This window comes from Pogona vitticeps, chromosome 2 (genome assembly GCF_051106095.1).
Source record: "Pogona vitticeps strain Pit_001003342236 chromosome 2, PviZW2.1, whole genome shotgun sequence".
Taxonomy (NCBI): Eukaryota; Metazoa; Chordata; class Lepidosauria; order Squamata; family Agamidae; genus Pogona; species Pogona vitticeps.
The window spans coordinates 201,514,473-201,530,239 of NC_135784.1; the positions used below are offsets into that span (position 1 = coordinate 201,514,473).

The following is a 15,767-nucleotide window of genomic DNA, read 5'->3' on the forward strand; positions in this document are numbered from 1 at the left end:
AACTGTCTTTAACAATAGGAGATCTCTCCCACCTTTTCATAGAATTTCTCCTTTCCCCCCCTAAATTTGTGTTGTATGGGAAATATAGATGCAGTTCTAGAATACAATTCTCCCAGACAGTTACGGTAGTTATTGGTATATGGAAGGAATATGTTCCTATCTCTGATGATTTAAGAAAGGAATGGAAAGACGTTGCATTTCTTCCATCACAGAAGCATCCTGATCTATGTATAACTCCATTTGGTGACAGTCATCATCCTGTGTTGTCCTCAGCCATATATACCTGCCTGCTCCACTTCAAGACCTGCCTGATGACATAAGGGCAAAAGAAGGGCTGTGTGAGATAGTCCAGTATGCTGTTCTCACAGCATCTCAAACGATTCCCATTAGAACCTCACATACGTGCAATGAGCACAATCGGTTCCTGAGTGACTGGCATTCAGAGACATAATACTATGCCCAGTCTTGGACGTAGTATGTAGCTATCGCAACCAGCGGTGCTGACAGCTTTCACCTGACAAATTTGTCCAGTTTCCCTTTAAAGGTGTTTGGTGGGCATTGTCATGCCTTGTGGTAATGGTATACAGTACACAAGTACCTCTTTGTCCTGAATAATCTACCATTCGGCTTCATTGGATGGCTCCCCTGCCTTGTATATCACACTGAAATAAGAGTTTGTGTACATAGACTATATCACAAGCTCACTGTTGTTATGTTGTATAGAGGCTACCCAAATTCGTTTTCCAATGAGACATGCAGCATCCACATCTAGGAGTAAAGGCAAAGAAGGAGAGGCCCAATCCCTCACCACGCTGAGACTTCGTATAAGGTGTACACCTTTCCCACTCCACCTTTCTGCTACTTCTTAACCCTTGCCTCTTCCTTTCGTAAAATGCTATAAATACAAATATAATACCAGCTTTTCTCTCTTAGTTTCTCTTAAAGGTAGATTTCTCTTAGAGAAAAGTGAATGCACTTCCTATGAAGGCCTGCCAAGCCACATTCTCTTTTCATTTTCAGTTCCTTCCGAAAGCAAATGTATAAATATAGGAAGCAGAGGGAGGGGAGAGATTACCTGATAAACACCAGCCAGAAAGGTCAGTGCGGTAGCTACCCCAATGGCATAGCATTCTTTCCCACATTCCACCTTCATTGTGCTGAGGGTAAAATTGTAAATTGTAACATTCAAGTGACCTCCACCATCCATGCCTTCCCGAGGATCATCGTTGAGGTCAAATCCAGCCACCATCAGTTCTCTGTCCACAACCTGTCCGACCATGAGGCTTAATAAACTGAAGATGCCAACTGACACGTGTCGGGAAGTGCCCATGAGAAAGTAGATGATGTTGGCAAAGAAGGACGTGTAAAGACTGTAGATTGGTTTCAGGCCGGCTAGCAGAGAGTAGGCGATTGCTTGAGGGACTAAAATGATTCCAATAATGAGTCCGGACATAATGTCTCCCCAAATGTATTCTTTGCAGTTATATTTGGGAAGCCATTGTAACACAGGGAAGAAGTCCACGACTGTCTTTCTCATTGTTTCTCTAGTACAAGAACAGTTTTTCCTCAGCTGACTTTTGATCATGGCTGTTTTGCTGATCTTGGTGGGACTCTTCCTTTCCATATAAAACTGGAAAGGAGATCCATTTTCCATTCTCGGTGTCTCCATTTTGTTTTCCATTCCAACCATATCTTAATTAGTACCTAGGATAAAAGAGTTTACTATTTAAGTTGGTTTGTTTGTACATTTCTTGTGTTAAAATTTACGCTGAGATGGATACCCAATCAAGTCTTTCTTTTCTGCTGGCAGCAGTATTTCTGGGGAGGGGAGCTTCTGGGTCATTCCCCTCACCAGTGGTTCTCTCCCCCCCCCCACATGCCTTCAAAGCACTCTGGAGATTTGGGGAAAACCTCAGGAATAAATGGAGGGGTAAAATCAGGCTTCAGAGAGAGGAGAGGAGAAGGAAGCCCCATTGCAAAGTGGATAGTCACTCATAGTTTTAATGGGTTTAATATAGCTTTTGTTCAAAAAGAATGTTGATTTTTACTTGTTCAGTTTGTATGACTTCACCCAAGTGACACTGGGCAACTTAAGTATACAGTAGTTCAAAATTTTCAGGTTAAAAAAAACAGATGAATTTCTCTCAGCTGCTCTATGGAAATTTAGAGCTCAAGAAGTCGTAATATAATCTCTGTGTTTGTTTTCATGTGGTCTTACAATGATGTATAATAAACAAGACTATAAACAATGTATTGGCCCTTTTTTATTGCCTTTGTGGGGCAGTGTGCAGGAGTGTACAGTTGAAAGATCACAAGCAGCACTGGGAGGATTTGGGCCTCATGATGATTTCAATGGATTTGAACAGAAAAGCTTTTCTCCAAGGAATTAGAATTAAAGCTAGTTGTCGAAAAGAAAAAGTGTTTGCTACAGACATGCTATATTATCTTGTAGTTGGGTTTTTGTTTTTAATGTTAGGTTTTCTGTGTGTGGTGTTGTATTACGTATGCCTTTGAACCGAGGTTAGAGAGAAAAGCATTTTGTATATAATTAGGGGCTTGCATTGGTTTAGAATGTTTGTGTTTTTAAGGCCACGTTTTGTTTACTTTGAAACTGACATTAGGGTATTACTGGGATGAAAAAAATCCAAAGATATTATTTCTTTACCATACTGAGGGGGGAAATCATCCAGAAGCTTTGGAAACGAATTGGAGAAATAAGAGGTAACTCTGGATGAGTTGTCATAGTCTTTTCAGTTTTTGCAGCTACCTAGAATGGCAAGTAATATATTTTGTATCAGCAGAGGGCGCTGGAGTAAAATTAAATGAACTTCTAACATTTGTGGGTTTTTTTTTTCATACTCCAGAGTCCTTTTACAAGAAGCCCTGGTACCGTAGTACAGTGGACCCTCGATTTCCAGAATTAATTCGTATTGGAACAGTGGCCGGAGGTCAAAAAGTCCATAGGTCAAGGGTCTATTTCCCTTAGGAATGCACTGAAAACCATTTAATCTGTTCCAGGCAAAGGAAAAAAAATCCTGGGCTTCCAGAGCTGCACCCGCTGCCCTCTGTCTCCCGTCCCTGGTGCCCTCTGCCTTCTGTCCCTGTGGGGGTGGAGCGGCTTTCAGCTTCCTGGGCTTCACAAGCCCCTTTGCTGCCCTCTGTCTCCAGAAGCAGAGGGCACCAGGGACGGGAGACAGGGACAGCGGAGGGGATTGTGAAGCCCGGGAAGCCGAAAGCCACTCCGCTTTCCCCCTGCCTTTCGTAGGTCGAAGCTCCAGCCGCAGGTCGAACCAGAATTTTTCGGCTGGAGCTTTTCATACCTCGAAATTTTTGTGGACCTTCGTAAGTCGAGGGTTCACTGTACCTCGGTTTATGAACGCCTCGGTTAGCGTAATTTTTGGTTTATGAATGGAAATCCATTGAAAATAATGCCTCGGTTTACGATTTTTTTCCTGCAGTATGAAGGAAGTTTCCCCGGGATGCATTGTGCCTGGAGGTTTATAGCACCACCCCCGTTCCCATGATAAGCCGCATTTTGGTTTATGAATGTTTCGCATCATGTAACGTCGCAGAGAATGCATTAAATTCGTAAACTGAGGTACTACTGTATTTAAATGAACAATATCCAGGCACATGTAGTGCTTTGGTCACTGCACAATCTGATCTATTTCTATGTGGGCAGAAGCCTCCCTGTTGTGACAAACCCAGACCTACTGGGATCTATCACACAGTTACTAAGCTGCCACCAACCATTCCCTATAATAAGTCACACAGACCAGGGATGGATTTTTAAACAACAAAAGAATAAGGTTTATTTTAAATACAAACAGGGTAAATAAAACAATCAGGTGAATAAAATAAAGTAACGTGGCTTATTCTCACACACACAAGCATACAGTTTGGTTCACCTAGAACCTTTAACTTAAAGCACAGACCCTGAACCCATCAGTTCTGGCTAACCAACAGACCCCTGAACCTTTCAGGCTGGTACTCTGACACACAGTAGTACCCTGTCAGACACACAGACTCCCACAACAGCTTCTTCTTCCCCAGCTGCTGCTTCGTCCCTCCCAGTGTCTCTCAGTGTCTGTCTCAGCATCTCCTCTTCACCACACAGGCATCACATATTTATACAGTACAGCCCCTCCTCCTGATGTCCCGCCTTCCACTCCCCATAGGATGGAACTTTCCCTCCAAACCCATGACAGACAGGTAACATCAGTGCTGTTATGTAACACCTCCCCTCTTTATAAGTTGTTTTGTAGGGGGAAAGCTAAGGTGCTTTTTCCCAAAAAAACAACCTGTATAAAACACACAACACCAATTATACCTACCATATTATACTTACTTACATTCTAAGTTAAACATTTCAAATAGGCATTTAAACATTTACCATATACATTACATCAATTTACCTTTATTAATACAAACCAATTTAAAACCAGGTACATTTTAACTTTTTGTTTTCATTATATACATATAGTCCATGTTCTTTCGCCGTCTTCAGTCTTCAGGTCTTCTTGATAGGGCGTCAGCAACACAGTTCACTGACCCTCTGACCACCTTCACTTCAAAGTCATAGTCCTGTAGGTTTAAAGCCCACCTCATAAGTTTGCTATTGTGGGTTTTCATTGTCTTTAACCATTGCAATGGTGAATGGTCAGTACACAGAACAAAATGTCTTCCCCAGATGTAAGGCTTGGCCTTCTGGATCGCGTAGACTATGGCCAAACACTCCTTCTCCACGGTTGCCAAATGTCTCTCACCTTTTTGAAGTTTCCTACTCAGGTAGGACACTGGATGCTGGTCACCATTCTCATCCTCCTGGCACAGAACTGCTCCTACCCCGCTGTTAGACGCATCGGTGTAGATGATGAACTCCCGGTCGAAGTCTGGAGCACGCAGGACAGGATAGTTGATTAGCGCCTGCTTCAACCTCTGGAACGCCGCCTCACAGTCGCTGGTCCACGGGATGCGGTCATCAGCCGTCTTCCTCGTCAGATCGGTCAGCGGAGCCGCAATCTCGCTAAACCTCGGGATGAACTTCCTGTAGTAGCCCACCAACCCAAGAAATGATTTGACCTTTTTCTTGGTGTTGGGTCTAGGCCAATCACGAACAGCTTCTATTTTGGCCTCCAGGGGTTTTATCACTCCTCCCCCTACCATGTGACCCAAGTATTTTATTTCTGGGCTACCCAGCTGACACTTGCTGGCCTTTACCGTTAGCCCTGCTGCACTTAACCTCTGCAGCACTAACTCCAGGTGTATCAGGTGATCTTCCCAGGTATTACTGAAGATCCCTATGTCGTCAATGTAGGCCACTGTAAAGTCACTGAGCCCTGCCAAGGTCTGGTCCATCAGCCTTTGGAATGTGGCTGGTGCATTTCTGAGACCAAAGCTCAGGACTCGAAACTCATAGAGACCAAAAGGGCTGCAAAAGGCAGTTTTTTCTTGATCCCTGGGATCAATTCTTAATTGCCAATATCCCTTTACCAGGTCCAATGATGAGATGAACCGACAACCCCCTATGGTTTCAATCAGGTTGTCTAGCCTGGGCATTGGGTAGGCATCAGGAGTGGTTACACGGTTTAATTTCCTGTAATCGACACAAAACCTAATGCTCCCATCAGGCTTGTCCACAAGGACTATCGGAGAGGACCAAGGACTAGAAGAGGGGACGATTATGTTCTCCCTCAGCATCTCGTCCAGCTCCTTCCGCACCTTGTCCCTATAGGGTCCCGTTACTCGGTATGGGGATACTGCCTGCGGGGGTGCATCCCCTGTGTGGATCCGATGCATCACTCCCTTCACTATCCCCGGCTTGTTGGAAAACACCTGCTGATATTTACTAAGCAGCATTTTTAGTTCTTGCTGCTGGTCTTGGTTGAGTGCAGGACTGATCTTTACCTCCTCTGGGTTGTATTTTACTTCCCCTCTACCCTCCCAGAAGGGTAATTCCGCTTCCTCACTCTCAGCTGCTTTTATCGCGAATAAAACCCTCTGTTCCCCTCTGTAGTAGGGTTTTAGGGCATTCACATGAACCACCCTCCTTGCTTGGTTCTCCTCCTGCTCTATTAGGTAGTTCAGGTCTGACAACTTGGAAATGACCCTATATGGTCCTGCCCATTTGAGCTGCAGTTTATTCTCTCTGCAGGGCCTAAGCCAAAGCACTTCCTCCCCTGGGTCAAAGTGCCTCTCTCTAGCTTTGCGGTCATACCATGTTTTCTGTTTGACCTTCTGCGCTTGCAGGTTTTCTGCTGCCAGCTCTAGATTTCTCCTTAGGTCATTCATCAAGGTGTCTATGTAAGTCACAACGTCTTGTGGGTCATCCTGGGTGATCTGCTCCCAATTTTGTTTGATCAAATCAAGGGGCCCTTTCACCCCTAAGTGTGCAGCAAACATGTCAGAGTGACCCCTTTGTAAGATCATGGGGCGATACTTTTCAGGTACCACTAGCTGACTTCTGATCCCATCTCCCCCTTTTGAGATATTCCTCAGGGTCTCTCTATATAAAATCCCCTTTTTCTCCAGAAATCTCACTGGGGTTTCAGGTGTTAGCTGGGCGTCAGTCACCTGTTCAAAACACTTTTGGAGAGTGGCGTCTGCCTTTTGCTCCTGTCCAAATCTGCTGTCTGTGGTTAAGGTTTCCCCCACAGCTTCTGAACTCCCCCCACCTGCTTCCGTCTCTGGCTCATCATTACCCCCCTGAACTGTCCCTGTGGTGGCTTGTGAGCGTGTAATCACTAGCACCCGTTTCACATGTTCAGCCAGGTCATTTCCCACGAGCACGGCTGCTGGCAGAGTCGATGAAATCGCTATCCGCCAATCTCCCCTCCAGCCTTGAAAGTTGACAGGTACCTCTGCTACTGGCAGAGAGATTATCTGCCCCTCAATCCCTGCCACCTTCATGCTCTCATTTGGGATTATAAACTCCCTAGGGATGATATCTGGATGGCATAGGGTTACTTGGGAACAAGTGTCCCGCAGCCCCCTATACTGACGGTCAAGTATTCCTACGTCCACCCCTGCTGTCTCAAACAACTGAGAATCTGTTTTTATCAGCAAGCAGCGCTTTACCTCCAGAAGAGGACCATTTTCCTCAGCCTGATCAGCAGAGGCAGCTGTCCCAGACTGAGTAGCCATGGCAACAGGCTCCCTCTGTGACACTGAGCCTTGCTCTTTCTGGACACAGAACACAGCTTTTGGCTTGGTCCCACTAGAATTCTGAGGCACCATTCCTTTTAGCTGCTTTAATTTTTCACACTCTGAGATTAGATGACCCTTTCCCTGACAGAAATAACATTTTCTAGTGTATTTGGATTCTCTCTCCTCTTGTTTCGGTTTTCCCTCCAAATTCTGAGGGCTTGGTTTCATGCCTGAGGGCTTCCCTTCACCATGGGCCCCTCCCCCTTGCTGGCTTTTCCCTGGTCCCTGAGAGTACTTGCTGTAGGTTTCTTTGGGTTTACCTACAGATTTCCCCTCACCCAAGGGCTTTCTTATTTGGGAGATAAAATCCGCGATTTCTGCGGCTGCTGCCACAGATTTCGGTTTCCTTTCCCTCACCTGGAATTTCAATTCCCCCTGCAGGACTGAATAGAACTGTTCCAGGGCTATCAAGTCTTTAAGCTGCTCATAGGTCTCTATTCCCTCCTGCGATAGCCATTTCTCAAGCAGCCTCACCAATTGGGCCCCCACTTGGGTAAAAGTCTGTTCTGGTTTCTTGGTGAGGGACCTGAATCTTTGTCTCAGCTGCTCTGCATTTATCCCATGTCTGGCAAACACCAGTTTTTTAAACTCTGCAAAATCTTTCATCAATTCCTCAGGCATCTCGGCATAAACCTCAGCCAGGCTACCACTGATTAAAGACCGCATGATGGTCATCTTCTCAGTTTCCCTTACTGAGAAGTCCACAAACGCTCTTTCCACTAAGGAAAAGAACACCTCAGGACAATCTCCCTTGTGGTACACAGGGAATTTCTTCAGGTCAGCCTTAGACAATTGGCCTCCCTCAGAATCCCTATTATTATTATTGTTCTGGTTCATCAGTTCCAGTTTTCTTAATTCAAACGCCATTTTCTCTCTCTCCAATGCCAATTCAAATTGTCTCTGTTTCTCCCTTTCCTCTCTTCTTTCTCTCTCTAATCTTTCCTCCATTTCCCTCACCCTCAGTTCATGCTGTTGGGCTAGGAGTATTTTTCTGAGTTCTGGGTCCTGCTCTCCTGTGCTGTCACCTTGCACTGAGCCAAATTCATCCTCAGAACCTTGGTCAATCTGGGGGTCTTTCACCTCACTCATGTCTGCTACTTGGCTTCGAGTCAAGGGCATACCCCCCCTCAGAACAGGCTGCTTTAAAAAGTCAAGCCTCAAAATAAAACGACCACTTTTTTCCTTTTACCTCAGAACCAGCTCTCCCTAGAGATTGCTGCTGTTCTTCAGCACTAAAGTTGCAACAGTATCGAGTCAGAGCCTACCCCCCTCTGCTGGGCCTCTCAGCTGGCAAGCTAGCTCGCTGTTGCTACGCAGTTTTTCCTCAGCTTTTCCCGCCAAAACTAGGCTGCCTCAGAGCACCTTAATCTAAGTCTCCCCAGTTGGCACGTTCTTCTACTAGCGCACCTCCCCGTGAGGTACACCTAGAAGATTACCTACGCGCCTCAGACTGTCCCTGACTAGACCCCCCTTGCTCTGGGCACACTTGCCAAGGCTTTGCTGGACCGCTGGACAACTGGACCAGTCGTATCCCACACGCTGGACACCAATCAATGTGACAAACCCAGACCTACTGGGATCTATCACACAGTTACTAAGCTGCCACCAACCATTCCCTATAATAAGTCACACAGACCAGGGATGGATTTTTAAACAACAAAAGAATAAGGTTTATTTTAAATACAAACAGGGTAAATAAAACAATCAGGTGAATAAAATAAAGTAACGTGGCTTATTCTCACACACACAAGCATACAGTTTGGTTCACCTAGAACCTTTAACTTAAAGCACAGACCCTGAACCCATCAGTTCTGGCTAACCAACAGACCCCTGAACCTTTCAGGCTGGTACTCTGACACACAGTAGTACCCTGTCAGACACACAGACTCCCACAACAGCTTCTTCTTCCCCAGCTGCTGCTTCGTCCCTCCCAGTGTCTCTCAGTGTCTGTCTCAGCATCTCCTCTTCACCACACAGGCATCACATATTTATACAGTACAGCCCCTCCTCCTGATGTCCCGCCTTCCACTCCCCATAGGATGGAACTTTCCCTCCAAACCCATGACAGACAGGTAACATCAGTGCTGTTATGTAACACCTGTCACTTAAATCTCTCTATTAGATAACTACCCGTAATTCTGAAATATTTCCACAGAAGGGAAAAGGACAAGGTTAGGTCCTGTTTGGGGTGCAGCCTTACAGTTTAATTTCCATTAGCATCCATGGCAGAGCACTTGAAAGGAAGAAAACAGATCAAATAAACTTACCTGACAAACTCTGGTAGGGCAACATTGACACCAAATCAAGGTATTGCTCTGTCTTAATCATCATCATCATCATCATCATCATCATCATCATCATCATCATCATCATCATCATCATCATCATCATCATCATCATGTGCTGTCAAGTCCGTTCTGACTTATGGCAATCCTTTTTGGGGTTTTCTAGATAGTGAGTACTCAGAAGTGGGTTACCATTCCCTTCTGGAGGCATCCTGGGACTGTTGTGCCCAAGGCCACACAGCTCTTCTCCCAGGAGGCACAGTGGAGAATCGAACTCCCAATCTTTGGCTCCATGGCCAGAGACCTAACTCACTGAGCTATCCAGCCAGCACTATGCCTTAGGAGACATCTAATTTTTCTGCAGCAGCAGAATTCTGAAATAAGTTTGGCTCTCTCCTTTTTTTAAGGGTCATGAGAACTGCTCACATACATTTTCAAAGGGTGTCGAATAGATCAGTCTTTTCTGAGTTGAAACTTTTAAAATGGACTCCCAGTTTAATTGTTGTTGAACAGCAGTCTGTGTCACGAGGAAAGTAAGATTGTCTATATTTCTTTGACAGTTCGCTCCACTGAGCTCCACAGGACTTCCTTCTCAATACATGAGGATATGAGTCACAGAACAGGGCCCTGACAGGGAAATCATTTCAACAAATATAATTTGGAAATTTTTAAAAGCAGCACAAGGCTCGTAATGCATCTGGACTGCATAGCTGGTTTAACAGAAGCAGTAAATCAGGATCAGATTTTTGAGAGCCTCAGCAAAATTGAGGTTGTTTAATGTCACATTAAAGGGACATTAAAGGAAGGGACGTGGTGGCGCTGTGGGTTAAACCACAGAAGCCTCTGTGCTGCAAGGTCGGAAGGCCAGCAGTCGTAAGATTGAATCCACGTGACGGAATGAGCTCTCGTTGCTTGTCCCAGCTCATGCCAACCTAGCAGTTTGCAAGCATGTAAAATGTGAGTAGATAAATAGGTATCACCACGGTGGGAAGGTAATGGCGTTCCGTGTCTACTCACGCAGGCCACGTGACCACAGAAATTGTCTACGGACAAACACGGGCTCTACAGCTTGGAAACGGAGATGAGCACCGCTCCCTAGAGTCGGACACAACTGGACTAAATGTCAAGGGGAACCTTTACCTTTAATGTCACATAGTATTGATTTTGTTGCATTATCTTAAACTTCTGCTTTAAAGGTAATGACTGGAGTATTAACTGTTTCGTTACACTGACACTGTTATCTGTCTGCACATAATGAACGATGTAGCAAAACACCTTTTCCCAATACCCTATTTGCAGCAAAATGTTTAGTTTGAACATTTTATCCTCACATAGTAGCTTTTGGTTATCCTTTAAATGTGAAGCTAGGATTAGCTGGAATCTTGTGGCACAGTGGTTAAACTGCAGCGCTGCAGGCAAAACTCTGCTCATGACCCGGGTTCAGTCCCAGATAGCTGACTCAAGGAGGAATCAGCCTTCCATCTTTCTGAGGTCAGTAAACGGAGTCACCAACTCACTGGTGAGGAAATATGTAACCTGCATAATTAAATTGTAAACCACCCAGAGAGTGCTTTAAGTGCTATGGGTTGGTATATAAGCAGCACACTTTGCTTTGCTTTAACTGGTTTCATTTTTGGGCACATGATGAAGCCATGAGAATAGGCATAAGAGTTAGTTTTGAGTGGCTGCTCAGACAGGATCTGGTTCTGAATCTCATCTTACCCATGCACTCACTAATGCTTTAGGAAAAAAAGTGTCATCATAGCCTCAACATCCACTGGTGATATTGGAAAATAGTATTTATTCAAAAGATGTCTTTCCTGCCTTCCAGAAGTGGAAAGTGGCTTTCAAGTCCAAGATTATAAACCACATGAAACACACAAACATCAAACTGATAATTATACAGCTGTTCTAAATGACTACGTCTCTTAGTAGAAATAATAATAAAATACAAATGAAGCCACAACAACAGTTTTAGAAACCTGCAGGTCATGAATGGCCGCAAATTTGGCTCTGTAAGTGGGCTCTATATAATTATATAAAGGCTCATTGAGGCAAATACACTTCATGGGGGAGGGTTGTTTTACAATCTTAAAAAGTCCCCACTATTTGTCCTCAGTTTGTTCTCTTTGCAGTCCCCTGGACTGCAAAGAGAACAAACCTATCCATTTTGAAGGAAATCAATCCCGGGTGTTCACTGGACGGACAGATCCTAAAGCTGAGGTTCCAATAATTTGGCCATCTCATGAGAAGAGAATACTGCCTGGAAAGGAGCCTAATGTTGCAAATAGCAAGAGGAGAAGGATGACAAAGGATGAGATGGCTGGACAGTGTCATCGAAGCTACCAACATGAATTTGACCCAACTCCAGGAAGCAGTGGAAGACAAGAGTGCCTGGCATGCTTTGGTCCATGGGGCCACAAAGAGTCGGACACAACTAAACAACAACAAACTAAAAAGTCCCTACTATTTGTCCCCAGTAAACCTTTTATGGTAAAAGAGCACTGGGTTGTTTTCTTAATAATAATATACTTGATGTGCAAGTTTGGATCAGTAGGAGAACATATTTAAGATATTCATGAGATTGAATGTTCCGCATTATTGCTGCTATCAAGATTCATTTTCATACTTGTCCTTCATCTCAAAGACAGGACATCACTGAAAGGTGTCTTGTAAAGAGAAAATATGTACCTTATTAAAGAGAAATGTCCTGCATTTTAAAAACAGCCTAGTGGGTTCAGAAAATATTTTGGTTGGGAAGTCATGGGTTCCAATTAGGATGGATCTGAATTAAATCTAACTGATTTAAATAACTATTTAAATCTTCATTTAAACTTTTAAAAATTGGATTTTTATATTTTATATTTACATTATATTTTTATAATGTAAATCATGATTTAAATCAATTTGATTTTTTTAAAAAAGTCATTGATTTTTATCCACCCTGGATCCAATCAAGGATGACTTAAGGAGCAAATACTTTTACAAATAATGCAGGAAATGCTTCAGAACAGTTGGATTTGCACTATTTTCCATTGGTTACACAAGTGGTTCTTAACCTTGGGTTACTCAGGTGTTTTTGGACTGCAACTCCCAGAAGCCTTCACCATCAGCTGTGCTAGCTGGGGTTTCTGGGAGTTGCAGTTCAAAAACACCTGACTAGCCCAAGGTTAAGTACCACTGGGATACACAATGTGAAAGTCAATGCAAATCACCCTGGGGTTTTCCCTCTCCAACACGTACTTTTTTCCTCTTCCACTTGGGCTTCTACTTTGTTAATCAAATGTATTTGCATCAGTTTAGGTGCTGATTGCTTGAGCCAATATGGAAGAGTTTGCAGCCATTTGAGCTGGCTACAGCAGCAGTGAGAGATGCAGGGCAATAGGAAAATTGGCTGAATCCAATTTTAAATAATAAATAAATATTAATAAATAATCCTCTTCTCCCCAAAGGTGTCTGGGTCTGCTTTCATCTTCCCTTCCCTTTTTCCTTCTTTTCTGTTAAATGCTTGCTAACTTAGTGCTAGGGCAGCTAGGTAAATAAATAAATAAAATAACCAAGGGGGGGGGGGAAGAGGAAGAATCAGCAGAGAAAAATGAGGAGGTTTTAAGGTAGCTCTGCTCTAACAGTGCATCCTGCAAATCTGGACAGCCAGAGCAGAGCTACTTGAACAGGCTGGGAAAAGGCTGAATTAAAAACATCCTCCTGCCTCTTGCTGATTCCTTGCCTTCCTTCCCCCTTTGGTCACCTAGCTAGGTATACTAAGATCGAAAGCTTTTAAAAGGAAAAGGAAAAAAAGCAGAACAGGACAGGCAGGGAAGCAAAGAAAGGAAACAAGAGGACCCGGACACCAGGTGTGGGGATGAGAGGGTTCAAATGGTTAACAAGCTGCAAATAAGTTTTATTTCCTCCTCTCTGTTGACCCCTGTCTGGTTGGCTGAAGCAAATTCACCTGAGAAACCTGGCTTCCTGTGTGTGGCTTCACAGCAGATCTCTTTGCATTTTCTTCACGGTGTCGTTGCATCCTTAATCAGAGAACTATTGTTTCAGTATAATACACTTTCTGAGAACAGCTGACCTACCTATCTTGTAAAGAACTGTGGAGATAGGAATCAGTTCTTGAGACATGGTGGGGCCCATAATTCACTTATAAATAATCCGATAGAAAAATCCACATTTCTTACCTATTTTGTCCTGCATGATTCCCGTGGTACCAGCAGAGGATCCCACCTGAATTCCACACTGTCGGCAGCTGAGGACATCCAGGCAGAGCAGTGCTAAGAGCTAAGATAGAAGTGGTTTAATCCTTGTGGGTGGTGCCATAATAAAACAATAGACCATGCTAGGTAAACACTGACGCGCAAAAGCAAGGGACCACAAAGCAAGAGCCCAAACCACTCCTCTGTTTCCACTTGCCTCCCACTGGACTATAAACCATTTGAACTTGGCTGATCACTTGTTCATTTTCAGTGGCAAATATTAAACAAGCAGTAACCTTTTACAGGATAGCCTGTGTAATAATTTATCGAAAAACCCTTTCTCTGGCACAAATAACCTCTTCAAGCAGACTCAAGACACCTTGCTTCTATTTGGCAGTGCATGTTATTTTAAGCAAAACTCCACTGTGCTATTTCTTTTTCTTTCCTTTTTAAAAATGCACACAGTGGGTTTAACAGTATGAATTAATATTGATATATACAGTTTCGGGAATGAGATTGCAGACATCGGCAACAAACAATAATTCACACACATACACATGTTGAAAGCAAGAGCCAGCTGTTACTTGGAGATATTGTGAATGGCCAGTAAGGTAGAACAAGGCAGTAGAAGCAAGGTTGGGTGTTTCTTCTAGGAGTTGGAGGAGATGTTCCTTCAAAGAAGAACTACTTTCAGCTGGTTCAATGTAAGTAGCTGGCTAAATATTACACCTAGTTAGTAGTAGGGGTGAAATTGAAATTCTTAACAAAATTACCAGTTTTATGGATAACAAATCCGTTTTGCACTTTGGCTCATGATGAGTCTCATGATGAGTGCAAAATGGGTAATTTGCCATCCTTGTGGCGCAATTTTGGATAAGTGAAGCACAACCACGTGTGAATGGCTAAAAATCCACTCCGCTGAAAAATATAAATAAATGTAGTCTAGTCAGTGGGGAAATTAGGTACCAAGGGGGAACAGTGCAACAGCTGAGCTGTGGGAGATCAAAAATACATATATAGGAACCACTGGCTGAAATCCACTAGGAAATCACAATTAGAGGAGACCCATTGAATCAGTAGGGATTGGGTGAATCAACACCTATGTACTTTCCACTGATTCAGTGGTCTAGTCTAGTTGTGACTTACTAATGGATTTCAGCCACTAAAATAAATCATGTGCAGCAAATTCTGGGATGCAGAAAAACAGTCTGATGTGTTTTATTACATTTCAAAATGGCATGTGTGATAACCACAGTGCTCTGAATGTACTGGCTCCTAAGTGTCTACTACTTCCTGCCTCAGGGCTCCCCCCCTCCCAGTAATGCAGTGTGTTTTTAGTTCATCAGCATTACAACTGTTCATTTCACCTTTCTATGAAAAAGGGTGAAGCAGCAAACCATGAGCTTATTCAGTTAGATCAGACAAGATACTTCCTCATTCCTGACATATGGTCTAGCCAAGTCTAGGTTGAAATAATGGGTTTCTACCCGTGGCCTGCCTGTGTTGTTTATCTAGGATTTCATACTCTGTGTTTTAAATTGCTAAGTGTCTGTCTGGGACATACACTTATTTATACATATACATATACATATACATATACATATACATATACATATACATTATTTAAATAACAACCCTGAAGTACTTAAAGACCAGGTAAATAATAGATTTGCATTACAGTATTAAACTCAGTTGACTATGAACAGTAAGAGCTGTAGACAAATACAAAGTATAATCAGGGAAGACTGCAAAAGAAGAGGAGGAGGAGGAAAATTATTCCTATAGAAAAAATGCGGTGGTGGGGGAAGCTTCTGTGAATTATTGGTGAAACTCTTAAATTATTATTGACAGCAGAAGTAAACAGTGACAGAAATAGGATCGGAATCTTATATGCAACTTTTCATTGGCTTGCATATACAAAGATAATTATTCTTTCATTGCAAAAAAAATGAAGAAGAGGACAGAAAAAGACAAAAGATTCAAACATCAAAGGGAAATTTAAACTAAGATTAAGGATGCTGAACGCTGAGAAGGGGAACATATCTAGCAAGTATAAAATAAAAAGAAGTTAGAGATA

At 43.3% G+C, this 15,767-nt stretch overlaps 2 protein-coding genes across 4 annotated transcripts in view; one reads left to right on the plus strand and one right to left on the minus strand.

Annotated features, from left to right (window-relative positions):
• Window positions 1-15,767, plus strand: part of IDUA (alpha-L-iduronidase) — a 62,816-nt gene that overhangs the window by 8,792 nt on the left and 38,257 nt on the right. The gene's annotated exons all lie outside the window — the stretch shown is intronic.
• The window catches only part of SLC26A1 (solute carrier family 26 member 1), a 42,330-nt gene that overhangs the window by 2,149 nt on the left and 24,414 nt on the right, over window positions 1-15,767 (minus strand). For both annotated transcript variants that reach the window (XM_078384821.1, XM_072991933.2), the window contains 2 exons: window positions 13,676-13,775; window positions 1,076-1,704 (listed from right to left, as the gene is read on the minus strand). In XM_078384821.1, the coding sequence (XP_078240947.1) occupies window positions 1,076-1,690 (615 nt within the window). In that variant the 5' untranslated portion in view covers window positions 1,691-1,704; window positions 13,676-13,775. The remainder of the gene's footprint in view (window positions 1-1,075; window positions 1,705-13,675; window positions 13,776-15,767) is intronic.